The 18,842-nt window shown below is 48.5% G+C and overlaps 1 protein-coding gene across 1 annotated transcript; it reads left to right on the forward strand.

The window, feature by feature from the left end:
- Nucleotides 1–2,006: 2,006 nt before the first annotated feature.
- On the forward strand, nucleotides 2,007–8,341 carry KRT3 (keratin 3). The gene is made up of 9 exons (XM_003831047.3): nucleotides 2,007–2,639; nucleotides 3,706–3,926; nucleotides 4,816–4,876; nucleotides 5,233–5,328; nucleotides 5,642–5,806; nucleotides 6,229–6,354; nucleotides 6,619–6,839; nucleotides 7,173–7,207; nucleotides 7,687–8,341. The coding sequence occupies exons 1-9, from the start codon at nucleotides 2,007–2,009 to the stop codon at nucleotides 8,004–8,006; spliced, it is 1,878 nt and encodes a 625-aa protein (XP_003831095.2). The 3' UTR covers nucleotides 8,007–8,341.
- The last annotated feature ends 10,501 nt before the right edge of the window (nucleotides 8,342–18,842 follow it).

Raw genomic sequence — 18,842 nt, forward strand, 5'->3', positions numbered from 1 at the left:
GATATAAGTCAGAGATGCTGGAGAGGGGATCCCAGCAATGAACGGGGCAGATTGTGTGACCTCAAATGTCCAGTCAACTTCAACTTGATTCTGTAATTGATTGATTCTTGATTGATTAGTTCTTGACTCTGTGATTCTACATTTTTTTTCCCCTGAGGAGGTGACACTCATTTTGCATGTAAATTTTTCTAAATCTGAACACCAAATTTGAGAAGTCTGGATTCCTCACATTGAAATAATCTCAATTAGCTTGTGCTACCTCATGCAATGGGAGTTGAACTAGCTTTCAACCAGTTTTATCTGGTTGTAATCCAGTATAAGGGCTTAACCGTTAGTCATTAATAATTAATTGATGGACTAATTCATTTTTTCAACAAACCAAACTTTATGGCACTTACTATTGGCAAAGCACTGTGCTTTGGTCCAAAGCACCCAGTATATTAACAAGACTGGAAACTCCTGGAGAGCTTATGGTTTCATCCTGGGGAGGAGCTAGGATGTTGCACAGCCTGGCAGGTAACACATGGGAGAGATAAGGATAAAATGGAAGAACCAGGCCACTGAAGAAAATTGTACTTCCTTTGCACTTGGGCCACTCCCAGCCCTACCCAGTGGGTGTTGAAGAAGTCTCTATCCTTTCCCCCAATTCTAAGGAGGCTCCTGCCAGGGCCATACAGACCACACCCTTAGAAGGGCCCAATGTGCAGCAGACAGAACAAAAAAGGCCTGTCCTGGAGAGATAAGCAGCTAACTTGGCCAGCTCCAGAGTGTGCAGGATGGCTTTCTTTTGGACAAACCGAGCCCAGTCATAAGCCTCTGAACAACCCCAGACAGGCAGAGTTTCAGGCTTTCGGAGTCAGACATATTCCATAGTGCTTCCGGCTCTGCCAGATCTGGCTTTCTGGGGTTTGGTGGGGCATGGGCGACTCTCAGGAGCACATCTCTCAAACAGAAAATGGTCCCACAGGGGCCCTGTGTGTCTTGTCCATGACTGGGTCTCCAGAGTTTTGCAAAGGGCCTGGCACACATTTGGCAGTCTGTAAATATTTGCTGAATTTGTTGTTGACTTGACATTTGAATTTCTTGTTCCCTAGGCCTTAAGCTAAAACCAGAGAAAGGCCAAAATGTGGGGAGCAAGAAAGGAAGCCGTAGATAAACCCCAAGATGTGTAATAGTGTATAATTTCTCTGGGAAGTTTTAAAGAGAAACAAACATTAGGCATGTTGGATTTTGCCAGTGTCTGGTCAACATGCATAGGTGTTAACTTGACTTTTTCTCCAAAGATAGTCATAAACCAAAAGGTCACTACCTCCTGAACTAAAGCTTGGGGTACAGGGAGAACCCAGGAGGCAGATTTGTGATAGTTCTGGGCTTTTTTCCAAGAAGGGCGAAGGAGAGGTCAGCGCTTCATCCCAAAGACCAGCATAGAGCTGGGCACATACTGTGCGCTCAGTCATCGTGGAGAGACCTGCATCACTCCTTCCATTAAGATACTTTCCCAGAGCTGTGAGTGGGCTCCACTGTCTCCACTACTCAGAGAAGCAGAACCTCCCCACACCTCCTCCACTCTATCCTCTCCAGAGCTGGGCACCGCTCTGCAGGGCCCAGGCGCAGCTAACAGGCAGAGGGATGGCTGCTGAGCACCTGATGCAGGTGAGTGTGCCTCCTGGGTCCTGTCAGACAAAGCCAGGAGGAGGCCATGCCCAAACATGGGGCAACACCAGGCACCACCCCCTCACCAGGTAAGCCTGCCACCTTAGCACTTTTACCATTTCAGCTTATTTTCAAGGTGTGTTTGGTAGCCTGGAACAAACTTATTGCCTTGGAGGCAAACCCAGCCCATGAATATTTGGGATTAATTATCTCTCCTTCGTTTGAGCCCAACAACCTCCTCAAATGTATATAAAGGGATTTATTTTGCACAGCTCTTCATTTCCCATCCCTCTTCCTCTGACTCTCAGCGTCCCTGCTTAACTTACACTATTCTCCTCGCCAAGCTCCTCACCATGAGCAGACAAGCCAGCAAGACATCTGGTGGTGGGAGCCAGGGTTTCTCCGGCCGCTCTGCTGTGGTCTCCGGCAGCAGCAGGATGAGCTGTGCTGCCCGCTCTGGGGGAGCTGGCGGAGGGGCCTATGGCTTCCGGAGCGGAGCAGGTGGCTTTGGCAGTCGCAGCCTCTACAACCTGGGCGGCAACAAGAGCATCTCCATCAGCGTGGCAGCTGGCGGCTCCCGGGCTGGAGGCTTTGGGGGAGGGCGGAGCAGCTGTGGCTTTGCAGGTGGCTATGGAGGTGGCTTTGGGGGCGGCTATGGAGGTGGCTTTGGTGGTGGCAGAGGAATGGGAGGTGGCTTTGGTGGAGCTGGTGGCTTTGGAGGGGCTGGTGGTTTTGGAGGGGCTGGTGGCTTTGGTGGTCCTGGTGGCTTTGGTGGTCCTGGTGTATTTGGTGGGCCTGGCAGTTTTGGCAGTCCTGGTGGCTTTGGCCCTGGGGGCTTTCCTGGGGGAATTCAGGAAGTGACTATCAACCAGAGTCTCCTGCAGCCCCTCAATGTGGAGATCGACCCCCAGATTGGGCAAGTAAAGGCCCAGGAGCGGGAACAGATCAAGACCCTCAACAACAAGTTTGCCTCCTTCATTGACAAGGTAATGAAGCTTTGACTGGCCATCCCTTCCTGGGCTGGGGACTTTGAATTTGACCTTTGTGACACAGTGTTTAAATGTTTCTTGGATGGGCCAGACTGGAGGGTGAGGAGTTAGGTGGAACTCTAGGGTCTGGGAAGATATTCAGGGTTGAGGAGTTTGTCCACATGGTCAAGTGAGGGGAGGTGTGGAAAGAAAACTGTCCCCTATTTGGACCTGAGCACCACACATCCTGTTTGTGGGAACCCCTGCTGAAGTTTCCAGTCATTGCCTCATTGAGGCCCAGGCTGGCAGGGCAGGCAGCCCAAGGCAAGGGCCACGGCTGCCATCAGCGAAGGGTCCATCAAGAATGGGAGGCTTTTCAAATACAAGCTGCCCTCTGAGGCTTTCCAGGAAGCCCTTTCCCCCTCATATTGCTGTGCCAGGCAGAGGAGGCTGATTACCTGGAGCAGGGATTAAGAGCATAAGAACCTTAGTTAGTCCCAAGGGAGCACAGAGAAATGAGTGACTTTGCATTCCTACTCAGCCTAGTCAGGAAGACAAGAGTGCTCGGTGAGCTTCTCCAGACCAGGACAGTTCTCATGGGGCTGCTTCCCCTCCAGGCCCAAAAGAGGTGTTGTCATGCTAACTGTGGCATGCCAGCCAGTGTTGCTTCCCAGCTTCCCAGCATCACTTCACTGTTTTTGAAGAGCTAGCATGTCAGTAGAGTCGTGGGTGGAAATGGTACTGCTGAGGTTTATGTGCATTTTTGTAGAGTGTACTGTAGTTTTGGAAGTTAAGATAGGGTCATGAAGTTCCCAGGAACAACAAGCAATAATTCTATTGCTTTCAGGTAGGAGCTACTTCCCCTTCCTTTGTAACTTTCCAAACCACGCTGCAAGTGTAGTGTCCTGACTCATCACCCATCTGACCATAATCTCTCTGACTACAGTAGGAGCCTATCTTTGCATCCTTTCTAGGCCTTTGTGCTGGGGGCCCAGGAGATAGACACCTAGTCCTACCTGAGTGAAGGCCCCTCTGCTCCTCTGCTACAAGTGTTGCCTGATGTTGCTTCCTGCAACCATTGCAGGTGCGGTTCCTGGAGCAACAGAACAAAGTCCTGGAGACCAAGTGGAACCTGCTCCAGCAGCAGGGCACAAGTTCCATCTCAGGCACCAACAACCTTGAGCCTCTTTTTGAGAATCACATCAACTACCTGCGGAGCTACCTGGACAACATCCTCGGGGAGAGAGGGCGCCTGGACTCTGAGCTGAAGAACATGGAGGACCTGGTGGAAGACTTCAAGAAGAAGTGAGTGACAGGGCAGGGGTGGGAAGATGCCATGGCCCACCCTGTCTCAGAGTCTTGGCCCCTTCTACATGCCCCCTGACTGCTGGGCAGTGGTGTCTCCTGGCCCGTTTCCCTCTCCTTACCTTCATGAAGGACAGCTTGGTTCATTCAGTTCCCCCTCACCTTCCTTCTCCAAGCATGGTGCTTTGCAAATAAAATTGTGGCAAGAGGATGAGTTTAGGCTGGGCTTGGTGGCTCATGCCTGTAATCCCAGCACTTTGGGAGGCCGAGGTGGGCAGATCATTTGAGGTCAGGAGTTCAAGACCAGCCTGGCCAACATGGTGAAATCTCATCTCTACTAAAAATACAAAAATTAGCTGGGTGTGGTGGCACACACCTGTAATCCAAGATAGTCGGGTGGCTGAGGAAACAGAATTGCTTGAACCCTGGAAATGGAGGTTGCAGTGAGTCAAGATTGCACCACTGCACTCCAGCCTTGGTGACAGAGCAAGACTATGTCTAAAAAAAAAAAACAAAAACAAAAAACGGATGAGTTTAGAGTTGGGGAAGCATTTCCTCATGAGCCAGGTTGGGGAAGATCCTGGTTCTGGCATGTGAAAGATTCTGGGACAACTCATGGTATGGTGATCAACCATCCAGAGGTTTGCCTGGGACTGAGGGGTTTCCTGGGATGCAGAAATTTTAGTGCTAAAACCAGACAGTTTGCCTGGGCAAATTGCCTTGGTTGGTCCCCCAACTAACAGGGAGATAGTAAAGAGGATGTGCTCAACTGAGAGAGGCAGGATAGGGATGGAGGGAGGGAAGAGATGAACTTTCAGAGTTCCAGGGAACAATGGTGTTTACGATGACCTCAAAACCAAACTCAGCTGTTTCTTTTTTATTCACACAGATATGAGGATGAAATCAATAAACGTACAGCTGCTGAGAATGAATTTGTGACTCTGAAGAAGGTAAGGGCTGTGTGTGAGGTTTCTGAGGCTTGCAGCTGCAGGTTTCTGGCTGGGTTGGGGGAATCTCCTCACTCCACTGCCACAGAGCTGCCAAGTTCAGGCCTTTGGAGCAATAAACAGAAGTCAGGTGCACCTTAGTCTGGAAGATCCCTAAAAGAGTTAGTTCATCAGTCTTTAGTTTTTTAGTAGGATTAAACTTAGACCATCCTAATGAGATACAAATTGCCCGTTCAAGTGGAGACTGGTCTTAGACAAGGACCATCACTGCACCAGTCCCCTCTGCTCTTTCTTGCTGCAGTTGTGGTTTGCTGTTTGTTCATTGGGAGAATAAGGCCTTTATCTTCCTCTTTTCTCAGGATGTGAACAGTGCCTATATGAACAAGGTGGAGCTTCAGGCCAAAGTGGATGCCTTGATAGATGAGATCGACTTCTTAAGGACCCTCTACGATGCTGTGAGGATGTTACCTACTAAGAAGGGACAGAGGGAGAGTGAGAGTGAGGTGTTTCCAGATTTGAGGCTGGTGCATTTTGGTATATAGGCCCCAGAAGACATCTGGGATGAGCCTGGAGATGAGGACCCTCGGAAGGGATTCCACAGGATAAGCTGCAGACATGGGGTTCTCTGAGTGGCTGGGGACAGGGTGTGGCTGATACACATGTGGAGCAAGGAATCAGTGAATGAGACTGTTGATCAAGAGTCTTTCAGGGCCCTGTGTGCTTGTTACAGGGACCCCAAAAGTGAACAAACTCCCTCTGTGTTGACAGGAGCTATCTCAGATGCAGAGCCACATCAGTGACACATCTGTGGTGCTGTCCATGGACAATAATCGCTCCCTGGACCTGGACAGCATCATTGCTGAAGTTCGTGCACAGTATGAGGATATTGCTCAGAGAAGCAAGGCCGAAGCTGAGGCCCTGTACCAGACCAAGGTGGGTGCTAGTCACCTCTTACGGGATCCACTGGAGATTTCAGAGAGGCCGTGGCCTATTGGACAGCTGGGTAGTGAGTTCCCAGTGGTCACTGGGTGAATGCCTTTTGGTTTTACCCTCTGAAGTCATCCTTCTAATGGTGGTTCAGTTGCAGAAAGTCTTGCCCCTGGGGGAGGTGGTTGCCTGCTATGTGGGACTGACTCCAACTTGCTCAGGAACTACAGGGTAGGAAAATCTTCTACCACAACAACCCAGATGTTCTCTTTCCTGCTGCCTTGGGGGTTTCCCTGCCGAAACACAATGCAGTATCATTTTAGCAAATGCCTTACTGAGCTTCTGAAGGTTTGGTGGGTGATGTTGGAGGTGTAGAAACAAGTCAAGCAAAGCTGCAGGAATACCCCATCTTCCCTTCTGTTCTGTAGTTGGGGGAGCTGCAGACCACGGCTGGCAGGCATGGGGATGACCTAAGAAATACCAAGAGCGAGATCATAGAGCTCAACAGAATGATCCAGAGGCTGCGGGCAGAGATCGAGGGTGTCAAGAAGCAGGTGGGATGGTCATGGATGCTGGCACCTGGGATGATTGCTGAGGGGCAGGGGCTAGGATCTCAGGACTCCTCCCCTGGAATAGACGTCTGGAGGTCATCTCAGGCTGACTGACCCACAGGGCACTATCTCCACAAATGGAGACAAGATGGAGGCACTAGGGGAGGAGTAATGTTCCCTGACTTTAAGATGGGATAATCCATTGCATGTCAGGAAGGGCCTGGGGCCCTCTTACTGAGCTCATTCCTTCTACCTCCCTTGCCCCAGAATGCCAACCTGCAGACGGCCATTGCCGAGGCCGAGCAACATGGGGAGATGGCCCTCAAGGATGCCAATGCCAAGCTCCAAGAGCTGCAGGCTGCTCTACAGCAGGCAAAGGATGACCTGGCGCGGCTGCTACGTGACTACCAGGAGCTGATGAATGTCAAGCTGGCCCTGGATGTGGAGATCGCCACCTATCGCAAGCTGCTGGAGGGCGAGGAGTACAGGTGAGCCTCCAGTCCCGTCTTCCCACACCCCCTGGATCAAGTCATAGGCCAAGGGCCAGATAAGTGATCAAGTAACTGGGGATGGAGCCCTGCTGTATAAAGAGAGGCCTTGTGGTGAAGCATTTGCGTCTACCAGCCCACTCCCTCCCAGGGCACGTATGCAACCAGTGCCCACAGGCTCTCCTTGCTATGGCCCAAAGAGGGGTGGAGAAAGCTTACCTGATTTGCCAGGCTTCTCTGTTCAGCTCTGGTTGCTATTCATGCCCTTGGTCCGTGGACTTGTTGGTGATGTGCTTTGTGACGGGGCCCACTTTCTCTTGCTTTCTCAAACAGGATGTCTGGAGAGTGTCCGAGTGCTGTCAGCATCTGTAAGTACCGAAAGTAGCTAAGAAAATGAGAGTTAATTCTGAAATATCTGCACTAATCCAGGGTAGTAGCAACTAATTTAAACATATTTTTATGGAAGTTGGAGGGGTTTTCTGGGAGAGGAGAGGGAAGCGATTGGCTTTTGTAATTGTTCTGGGTTCAGGGCACTTTTAATAGGCTTCGACGGCCAATGTGGAATATCCAACAGGGGGCCTCTTGATGGGAGGATAAATTCAGACGCTAGATCCCCTCCAAGGGGGTCATCAAGATTGTACTGTGGGAGGAACCACTGGCTAATTCATAATGGCTTAACGGCAGGGGAGTGAGTAGCTAGTGGCCTTGGAACGGCTCGTGGTGAACATCCTGTGCAAAGCTGCCTTGATCAGCTCTGGATAGTCGTGGGCCCGGTGGATCATTGACGATAACATAGCAGCTGGCCTGGGCGCCGTCGCTGATCGCTGTCCTGTCCTCTCCCCCACAGCCGTGGTCAGCAGCAGCACGACTTCCGCCTCCGCAGGTGGCTATGGAGGAGGTTACGGCGGAGGCTTGGGCGGTGGTTTAGGAGGTGGCTTCAGTGCGGGCGGCGGCTCAGGCAGTGGCTTTGGCCGGGGAGGCGGCGGTGGAATCGGCGGTGGATTTGGCGGCGGCAGCAGCAGCGGTTTCAGCGGTGGCAGCGGCTTTGGCTCCATCTCTGGCGCCCGCTATGGAGTCAGTGGCGGGGGCTTCAGCTCGGCCAGCAACAGGGGCGGCAGCATCAAGTTCTCTCAGTCCTCCCAGTCCTCCCAGCGCTACTCCAGATAAAGAGCACGCATCAGCACCGCAGCCACTCCAGCGCCTCCCCTCCGCTCCCCACGCCCCCATATTGGCAACACCCCCAGCGCCACCCCATGCTCCCCAAGAACGCGGCTCTGCGCTGGAAGGCTTGTGGCCTCTTGCTCCTCCTTCCAGATCCCCGGCCAAGCCCAGTCACGAGAATTTCAGGCTCTTCTCTCCGGCTCCAGCCTGTGCCTGTGATTGTCCAGGTGTGGCCTAGGCCGCCACCTTCTGCTGCCCTGGAGTCCCCTCCCTGGGTGGGATGCTCACTACAGCTCTGATGTATATAGCACACAGCCCCCTCCGCCCCTCCGGTCTGTCGCCAATAAAGTGCACTGTGTTTCACTCCGGGCCTCTGAGTATTCGCTCCATGTCCTTCTCCTTAGGGCACTGAGCTCCCTGGTCACCTCCCTGGCCTCCCTGCCTCTGCCTCTCCCATGTGGGCTCTGTGATCCACAGAGCAGCTGGAGAACTCTTCCTCTGAAACAAAGGCAGTTCGTCTTCTCCGTCCATGGTGCGCATCCGGTTGTTCATTATTCTGTGAGCACCGTGGGGACGGAGAGGTCCTGCTCCCCGACGCTGTTGTACCCTGTGTACCCTTACCGTCCTTAGTGGTGAAGGCTGGCCCATGCAGACATCTATCTCCTCCCTGTCTTCTCTCATGTGGGGGAACTAAGAGGGCCTTGGGGACAGAGGGTTTCTTCCCTTGGTGTTGATTCTCACTCCAGCTGACATCGTGAAAGCTTTTCCCCCATCAAGGTGCTCCGGGAAAGTGCGGGCTGCTGGAAGCCCAGGGATGGAAATAGGCCCCAGAGCAGCCTATTTCAAAGTCTGACCCAGGAACACCATTCCATTGAGACACTCTGCAATAAAAGACTCCACGCCCATCACATCTTTTCTTTTTGGAGCACATATTAGAGTTTCTAAGAAGTTCAGTAGCAAGGAAAACCTGTTAGCTTCCTTGAATCCAGCATTTCCTGCAGAGGCCCCCATTCCTGCACCTAGCACTGTGCATGCACTTGGGGCCTGAAAATAGGTGCACCAGCCATGAGAGTTCTTGTCATCCTGGCTTCTGCCCTGCACTAAGAAGCTCTGATAATGTGTTAGTTGGCCGTGGGAGTGCTGTCCAGAAGGTGACTGCTGGAAAGGACTCAGAAACAAGGAGTCCAAGGCCTTTGCTTCCAAATGAAAAGACTGAGGCTCAGAGAGGAGGGGTGACTCCTCCAGGGTCTTACAGCATGTGAATGCCTGAGCTAGGAATGAAGCCCTGCATCCCAAGTCCGGAGCTCCTTCCACTTCCCCACACTGTCTTCGAGGATGCCTTCCAGGCATGTCACACTGCCCGGGCACCCGGAGAGAACACACAGGCTGTGGAATAGAAATGTGTAGTCAAGCCAGGCCAGGCCAGGGAAGCAGTATTTCCATCCTTGGACAAGGTTGAATTTATTTTAGAGATGAGGAAAGGCAGTTAGATAAAGAAAACCTGCAACTGGGGGTTGAAGAGATTCAGCCTGGAAATCCAGCTACTGGATCCACTTTTTGAAGGAGGTAGGATTTAGGAGCTGTTGCTTCACATTTGGGTAGGAAGGTACCTTTTCTGGTTGGTATCCTTCTGTGGAAAGGAGTGGGAGGGACAGGTGGGGAGGCTCAGTGCCCAACCCAGTTTAGGGGGCTCGCCCTATGGGACTGCACCAGGCCAGTCATGGGGCAGCTGCTTCACCCTGGGCAAAGTCTTTATCAATGAATTCCTTCGTTCACTCATTCAACCAGTATTCATTAAGTGTTTATTTTCTGTCTGGAACTGGGCTAAATTCTGGAGACGAATTGGTGAGCAAGAAATCAGATGTTGACCCCACCCTCATTTTAGTAAGGGAGTCAACAAAAAAAGTAAGCAAACCAAATGAACACAATAATTTTAAGCTGTGGGAAGTATATAAAGAAATGAAACTAGAGGCTGAGTTGGATGAATGCCAGGACTGGTTAATGGACTGGATGGAGGTGGGGAGGTTAAGGGAAAGGGGAGATTCAACCAGGATGCCCAGTTTCCCAGTATGAGCACTTGGGTGGTTGGTGATGCCATTTACTGAGGTGAGTGGAGGGGTGGGAGGGCGAGATGGGTGTGGAGAGAAACTTCAGCTGTGCTTTAGAAAAGCAGGAGCTGCTCACGAGATAGCCACATGAGACATCCAGGAGAGATGTGAGCCTGTAGATTCAGAAGGGGGCCCCGTCAGGGCTAGACACTCGCATCTGGACATCATCAGCTTAAGGGTGGATTTTAAAGCCGTGGAAACTAATGAGTTTTTCCAGAGAGAGGGTGGAGAAGAGGGCCCATGCTGAGAACCAAAGCAGACTGGAAGGTAGAGTCAGGGACAGGAGTGCAATCAACCAGAAGGTGGAGCCTAGGCCATGTTCTTCAGAGTGCCCCCACCCAAGCAGTCATGGGGGTTCTAAATTGGCTCCAAGGAAAGCCCAGAGCAGGCCTGGCCTTCCTGGGCGCTATGCACACTGGTTTCAAGTCTCACGTTCAGACTGTGACCTCTGTCCTTTGCTGTTCCTCCCTGGACCTGTGCTCGCTGGCCCTTGTTTCTCCTGTGGGGTTTACAGGAGCCCCTGCTACCTAAGTAACCACTAGTGGTGAGGTGGTGGGATGGGGCTCCATGCAGCTTCTTGAAGGACAGCCTGGTACAGGAGGAGTGGGGTGGAGAGGCTATTTCTTGGAGATGTAATTTTTCCAGAGGAATGGCCAGGGCAGGTTACCTTGGTGCCAGGACCTAGGACCCAAGGAGTTAACTCCATGCTTGGCTGGATATTCTCAGCCCAGCACTGACTGTTTCTTTCTTTATTTTTTGAGATGGAGTCTCCCTGTGTCACTCAGGCTGTAGTGCAGTGGCACTATCTTGGCTCACTGCAACTTCTCCCTCCTGGGCTCAAGTGATTCTTGTGCCTCAACCTCCTGAGTAGCTGAGATTATAGGTGCAAGCCACCAAGCCCAGCTAATTTTTGCATTTTTAGTAGAGATGGCCATGTTGGCCAGGGTGGTTTCTAACTCCTGACCTCAGGTGATCTGCCCACCTCCGCCTCGCAAAGTGCTGGGATTACAGGCATAAGCCACCGCGCCCTGCCAGGTCCTGACTGTTTCTAATCCAGGCTGAAAACCCCTTGCAGGGAACTTCACCTGCTTCTCAGTGCTCCTCTTTTCCTTTGCCTTAGCATTTGCATAGTTTTTTTGCACAATTCTATGTTGACTTTTCAAGAGCTCTTAAGTCACTGGGCTTGAGTTTGCTTTCTTGTACTTGACTAGACTTTTCATTCTTCTAGTACGTAGTGAGTCCTGTGTTGTCCATGCTTTTCCTGTCCTCTAAGGCATACTTTTGCCCATAAAGAGCTCACAGTGATTGTTGAATAATGCCTACTTGTGAGCCTGGATCCTAAACTGGGATTTGGGGTCTTTGGCCAATGGTCAAGAATTTCTTTGCTCTCTCTTCCACATCTCTCTTTCCTGGGTGTGGAGAGGTATATCCACTTGCAATGAAACAGAGGAACCAACTTCTTTTTTTTTTTCTTTCTTTCTTTCTTTCTTTCTTATTATTATACTTTAAGTTTTAGGGTACATGTGCACAATGTGCAGGTTAGTTACATATGTATACATGTGACATGCTGGTGCGCTGCACCCACTAACACGTCATCTGGCATTAGGTATATCTCCTAATGCTATCCCTCCCCCCTCCCCCTACCCCACAACAGTCCCCAGAGTGTGATGTTCCCCTTCCTGTGTCCATGTGTTCTCATTGTTCAATTCCCACCTATGAGTGAGAATATGCGGTGTTTGGTTTTTCGTTCTTGCTATAGTTTACTGAGAATGATGATTTCCAATTTCATCCATGTCCCTACAAAGGACATGAACTCATCATTTTTTATGGCTGCATAGTATTCCATGGTGTATATGTGCCGCATTTTCTTAATCCAGTCTATCATTGTTGGACATAGAGGAACCAACTTCTACCCTACACCTCTATCTATGTATCTATCTATCTATCTATCTATCTATCTATCTATCTATATATATCTATCATCATCTATCCCCTCCAACCACCCCCACACTGTCTTCCCCAGAAGAAATGCTCAGAAGAGTGTTTTCCTGTTCTAAGAGCTTGCGGACTCACTGGTTCACTTCCCATTAGGAAGACCAAGTTGTGTTTTTAGATTTCAGGTTTTCCTTCTATATCTTTGTGAGAATACAGGCTGCATGTCAGAGCAAGTATCAATGGTAACAGTGTCACACCTATGAAAGGCTCAGTTAAGGAAATCAGAGGATTGTTTTCCACAAGAATTTGAAAGTAGTTCAGCGCTTGCCTATGGATAATCTAGACTTGACTGCTGATGATCAAGTTTTGCATGTAACGTTTTGTGTAATTTACAGGTAAATCTCTACATGACTCTTCTCTGTTTTGCCTAGAACTGGGTGGAGTGTTTGTTAGCCAAGCATCAGAGATCTCACTTTCTGGGATTTGGACTGCCTCTTCTCTCTGCCTTCTCAGCACTTCAGCCCATGTGCATTCTCCCTCTATGCAAAGACAAAGACAAAGACAAAAAGTGTGGGAACCTTGAGATAATCTTGGGATGACCGAGAAAAAACTCACTTAAGTTCTGAAAATGCTTCTTCACACATTTTATCTGAATCTTCACTACATCCTTCACAAGCCCTTCTGGCACACACATGGTCTAACACACATCTCTGTTGTGCCTAAGATAGAGCTAATCCCCATCAACACTTCCAGCCCAGGCTGAAGGCTGAAGGTGACTTGGCTCTCCTAGGGAACCATTGATGGTGGTGTGCTGGGAGAATCTGATACTTTTGGAATCTGTGGTGATGAGACTGAATGGTGACAGCTCCGTCAACCACTGGAGAAGACGGCGGCAGGAGAAGGTGACTCTAGGTGAAACTAATGCTGTGACTCTCAGTGGGGGCAATTTTGCTCCCCAGGGAACATATAGAAATGTCTGGTGACATTTTTGGTTGTCACAAGTCGGGGAGTGCTACTGGCATCTAGAGAGTAGAGGCCAGGTTGCTACTATACATCCCACATCACACAAGTCAGCCCCCTTCAACATATAAACAGCCAGCCTCAAATGTCCACAGTGCCACTGCAGAGAAAGCTGTGCCAAACAAGAGGTCGTCTCATTCATTTCTCTCCTTGGGAGAAGATCTTTAGTTACAGTGATATGGGTTATAGTTGAACTGGATAGAGATCCTTCTGGATTTGAGGGAAGTATGTATTCGTAGAAGTTTTTTTTTTTTTTATGAGATGGAGTCTCGCTCTGCCGCCAGGCTGGAGTGCAGTGGCATGATCTCAGCTCACTGCAACCTCCACCTCATGGGTTCAAGTGATTCTCCTGCCTCAGCCTCCTGAGTAGCTGGGACTACAGGTGCATGCCGCCACGCCTGGCTAATTTTTTTTTTTGTATTTTAGCAGAGACCAGCTTTCACCATGTTGCCCAGGTTGGTCTCGAACTCCTGAGTCAGGCAATCCGCCCGCCTTGGCCTCCCAAAGTGCTAGGATTACAGGCATGAGCCACCGTGCCTGCCCGAAGTTTATTTATTTTAAAATGGAAATGCCCTTTTATTCTGGATGAAGACATAGGAAAAAAGCCAAGGAAACAGTGTGGCCTTATGTGGAGACTTTCAAGACCTGTGCAAATGGCCTACAAGGTGCCTGCAGTTCTGGTATCAACCTGGCTTTCTCACGCCTCTGTGCCTTTGATGCTCTGTTCTCTGCCAGGAATGCTCATCCCGCCTTCACCCACTTGCCCTGCCTCACTCATCACTGAGGATTACCCAGGCACTGCCTTCTGAAAACCTTCCTAGACCCTCCATGGCACTGAGCATCTGTCTGGACTCCCATGGGACTTTGTCTATCCCTTTTTATCATGTGCCGTATTATATTAAAATGACTAGTTTCAGTGCCTGTTCTCCACATTAAGATAGAAGTTACTCGAAGGGATGGCTCTGCCTGATTCATCTTTGTGCTCCTCAGTGACCAGCAAAATGCCTGGCACATAGCAGGCACTGTGAGCTTCACTAAGCTAATGAGATTTTGAAAAGGGTAGGGTAGACTCTTAAAGGTAATTACTGCCCTGACATATTTAACAAAAACAACTGGATTAAACAACTAACTTTTGTGACTAGTGCAAGTCATACGCTGGGCATTTTGCATATGTCATCTCATTTCATCCTTTGCAACTGCCATAGGAGGCAGGCAGCAATTATCCTCATTTTCTAGATGAGGACACTGGCTTGGAGAAGCAGAGTAACATGACTGATGGGAAGTGGCAGATCTGGCCTCAAATCCAAAGTGTACACATGCAACTACTGTGCTATGCTGCTGAATGGGGCCGGCTGGTGTCTTCTTGGATTCTAGGATGTCCTCCCTTGTATGTGGACTAACGATTTTCCACAGTTTTGAGCCAGAAACCAAACCTGAAGTTCCTACATTAGCAGACGAGATTTCTACAGCTAAGGCTCTGTGATGGTGAGCAGGCCCACGTTCAACTCTGGGGAGTTCTGATCTCCAGACAGAGAAGCCATTGAGATTGATTAGGAGAATACCTTGATAATGATGGGTGTTCCTCCTTGATGCCACAATGGAATTCACAAAGTTTAAAACTATTTTCATCAACACAGGTTGATGCTTCAAGGCAGATCTGACCATTACCTTCTAAGGTTGGGTTTTTTTTTTTTTAACATGCAACACAAATGTATTATTTAAAGGTGCATCTTGATTACCTGTTTGGTGAGCAAAAACAAAATACGGTGGCTCATGCCTGTAATCCCAGTACTTTGGGAGGCCGAAGTGGGTGGAGCACCTGAGGTCAGGAGTTCAAGACCAGCCTGACCAACATGGTGAAACCCCGTCTCTACTAAACATTCAAAAATTAGCCGGGTGTGGTGGTGGGCGCCTGTAATCCCAGCTACTCGGGAGGCTGAGGCAGGAGAATCTCCTGAACCTGGGAGGCAGAGGTTGCAGTGAGCCTTGATCGTGCCATTGCACTCCAGCCTGAGCAACAGAGTGAGACTCCATCTCAAAAAAAAAAAAAAAAAAAAAAAGTGAAAGAGAAGATTGTGGCGAATCATTCCTGTGGGCCAAGTGGTCAACTCCAACATCTAAGACCCAGCAAGCAGCTAAGCTCAGCGCAAACTCCTGGCCTCTTGCTCTTTCTCCAACAGGGTGAAGACCTTTTACATTGCAGATGATGGAGCGGCTCTTGTCATCTATAAATTCCATGCACACCCATGTGTTCTGTCCCTGAGAGACTGTCCTGACCAGTGCCTTGGTGGCCCTGGCTAGCATGGTAGGTTGCACATGGCTGGTGTCCAACCTATCATGTGGTGGTCAGGTGGAGAGAATATTGGTGGGTTCTTTACATGTCAAAGTGGACTTTTCACTTTGGGATGGTGTAATTTGACTTGCTGAAGTCTATACAGATGAAAAGCATTCATGAATTTACGACAGGCTTTGGGGTTGGGCAGTCTGATTAAAATCCAAGCTTGCAAGTGAATTGACTTGAGGCAAGTTAATTAACCTCATGCCCTTATCTGTAAAATGTGAATGAAAATTCATACCTTACAAAGTTTTTGTGACAATTAGAAATGACGCATGTAAACAACCTGTCAGTGACTTGTATATGTCAGGCAGTCAATGTTAGCTGTTTTAAAATTCTATTCACAGATGGGCAATAGGAGTTAAGATTTGAAAGAGGAAATTGTTTTCACTGAAACATAGTCCCCACACCTCTAGAAAGTATGTAGTAGATCAATAAGTATTTGCTGATTGATAGATTGCATTACTGATGAGGCCCTGTAGTGGGAAAATGGCTTGGCCAGACATGGGAAAATGTAATTCTCAATATAGACACTATGATTCTTTGCAACTTGTTGCAAAATAATCAAAGACTTCACTGTTGCCTTCACCCTAAACTGGGCTACCCCTTAGAACTCCTCCTTCCTCTTCAGCTTCCAAACTGACACCTTCTAGGAGGGCTTCCTACATTGACATCATCATCACAAGGGCTGCCAAGTGTTGAGCACCTGCTTTGTGTAAGGGTTTTCCAACTTTACCTCCTACAGTCCCCACTGCAACTCTATGAGGAGGCTGTGCTAACTCCCATTTGCTGAATGGGAAACTGAGGTCCAGAGGGTAAAACGTCTTGCCTGATGCCATGCAACTGGAAAGTGGCAAGGCTGGGATCTGAACACAGGCTCGTCTAATTCCAAGGCTTCCATATTTTCCATTCTTTCAAGCTGCAAGGGAAGAGAGGAGGAGATGAAATTATTTGAGTTCCAGAAAATCCAGCATGCCCATGAAATATCCACGGTTTTTGGAAATATTCAGCCAAATCCATTTATTGGTGAGAAATATTCATTGACAGGAGAGCTGGTCTTTAGAGAACCTGTTCAGTTTTCAGCATGCCAGTGCCCTTCTTGCTGCACCTTCAACCCCAGGCCTTAGTCTGCTCTCAGCTTCCTGCTATCTCACTTGGAGCAAGTGCTTTCTCTCCAGGGATGAGGAGCTCACTTGGAGCAAGTGCTCTTTCTCCAGGAATGAGGATGTCTCCTTATGCCCTAATCCTCTGATTGGTCTATCTGCACATTCTCATCCATCCTGGATGGCTAGTTGGACTAGTGTTTCCCGAGTATACTTGACAGCATGTTAGTAGATGTTAAGATAGAAAGATTTTGTTGTTAAATTTGGGAAGCTGTGATTAAATTAAGGCAAAAATATTATTTTCTATAGGACTTCTTTGGGCTTTTAATATGCTAAATAACTTTACTAAAATCCCAAGAAAGAGCTATAGATTTTTCATTTCCCAAATTTATGTAATCACAGAACCTTTTAATCAGGGCCATCTTGGGAGATAGAATTCTGCCCTGCATAAGCCCTGGGAGAGATCCAAGTACCAGATAAAGAATTAGGGATGAGCTGGTGTGTATTTTAATCGAGTGTAGAGATAAGACCAGAATCAGAACAAATTGTGGTTGCTAACAGCTAAGACCTTAGTAACATAAGGACTTAGTTGTACTTAGATGTTTGCTTCTTTATCAAGCTTTCACTATAAATCTTGCTCTATATGGTAATTATTTTTACTGTTCATTGGTTAAAATTGCTTCACTAGTGACAAGCTTTTATTTCAACAAGAAAAGAATGCTAATTCCTAGTCCAGGGGCAGCGTACCCAGAACGTTCATTATTCGTTTTTTATTTTTGAGAACAAATTGGCGATTATCTTGAAAATGGGATCTGCGAACCTCCATGGAGAAAGAGTCAGCAGCCATGGCTCCCTCATCCTCAGCAGATGGTGGTGGAGAGGGATGACTGCTCACTTTGGCCAAGGATAATGACTACTGTCTCATGATGCATTCCTCCACTCATAATTATGTTACAGGCAATCTGAAGTCTTCTCACCGCAGTTGACTACCAGAGGGCAATTTGGTTAGAGGGAATAACTCCTTGGTTTTAGTGCCCCCAATTTTATAGGTGGGGAAGTAAAAATCCAGGGTGCTCAGCCATCTGGCAAGCCTTACACAGAATGTTCTGGCAGTGAGAGATTGGAACTCAGATTGCTGGCAGTAGGCAGACCCTTTAGATACTGTTCTGAAAGATCCTACAGTGAATGAGGGCAATGTTGGTGAGGATAGCAACTCTGGGTATTTCCAGCAGCTCCATTCAACTGCTGAGAAGACAATCCCCATCTGCTAAATAAGGTGATGCTTTGGCAGGCTCAGGCGACACGGATTAGGGGACCCAGCCCAAACCCGTGCTTTTGTGATCTGTGCATCACCTTTCTCCACCACACTTCTCCAGCCTACGCCAGGGTGGCAGAGGTGAACCACACATCAGAGGCTGCCATCCACCACCTCAGTACTGCAGCCAAGGGAGGGAAGGGAATCAGAGACATTTATGTCTGTTCTTGTTTGCTTCAGACTCTCACCTGGAGCTTCAGCTGAGCCTGGCTCAGCTTTCTTTCCAGGAAGAGCATGTGATCTTCTGCTTTTAAAGGATCCAGAGGATATGAGGAAAGACCTTACCAGGAGGGGCTGTCATTCAATTGATGGGTGGCGTATAAAAGTCTCATGGAAGAACTCAACATGAAATCCTCTTCCTGGATTATCTGTGGATGAATGATGTTAATTTAAAAATCCAAACATATATTGCTGAATACTATGTATTTAAATTTCAAAACAATCCTGCAAGTAGGATCAATGCCACTTTTTAAAAATAAGGAGAGAGAGAAGTCAAGTACCTTGTCCAAGGTCACCACATTGTGAGAGGTAGACATAGGATTTGAACCCAGGTCTTCAGAATTCCATGATGACAGGTTTTCTGTTACACCACAGCTATCTTACTCCTGTGTGGAATTTTGTGATTTTCAAAGGACTTTCACTTACATTATCCTGCAAGTCTCACCACAAACCAGTAAGGTAGGAAAGTGTTTGGCAGATTAGAACACAGACTTACGTTAAATCGTGGCCCAAGGTCACCCAACCCAACCCTAGTCAGTATAAGTCTCAGTCTTTTCTATCCCAAGTTGGCTTTCTAATTCTTCACTCCTATTCAGCCTCCTTTCCTCACCTTTGGTGAGCTTCTTAGGGATGCAAAGTTGTCTTGAGAACAGCCAGGGCCAAACATGTTATTGCTTCTCCATTCCCCCAAATAGAGTACTGGCAAGTAGCTAAACATATAGTGCTTGCTATGTGTCAAGCACTGGGCTAAGCATTTTATATTTACTTAACTTGTTTAATGCTCACAACAACCCCATAAAGTACTTG

The sequence above is a fragment of the Pan paniscus genome, chromosome 10 (genome assembly GCF_029289425.2).
Source record: "Pan paniscus chromosome 10, NHGRI_mPanPan1-v2.0_pri, whole genome shotgun sequence".
Taxonomy (NCBI): domain Eukaryota; kingdom Metazoa; phylum Chordata; class Mammalia; order Primates; family Hominidae; genus Pan; species Pan paniscus.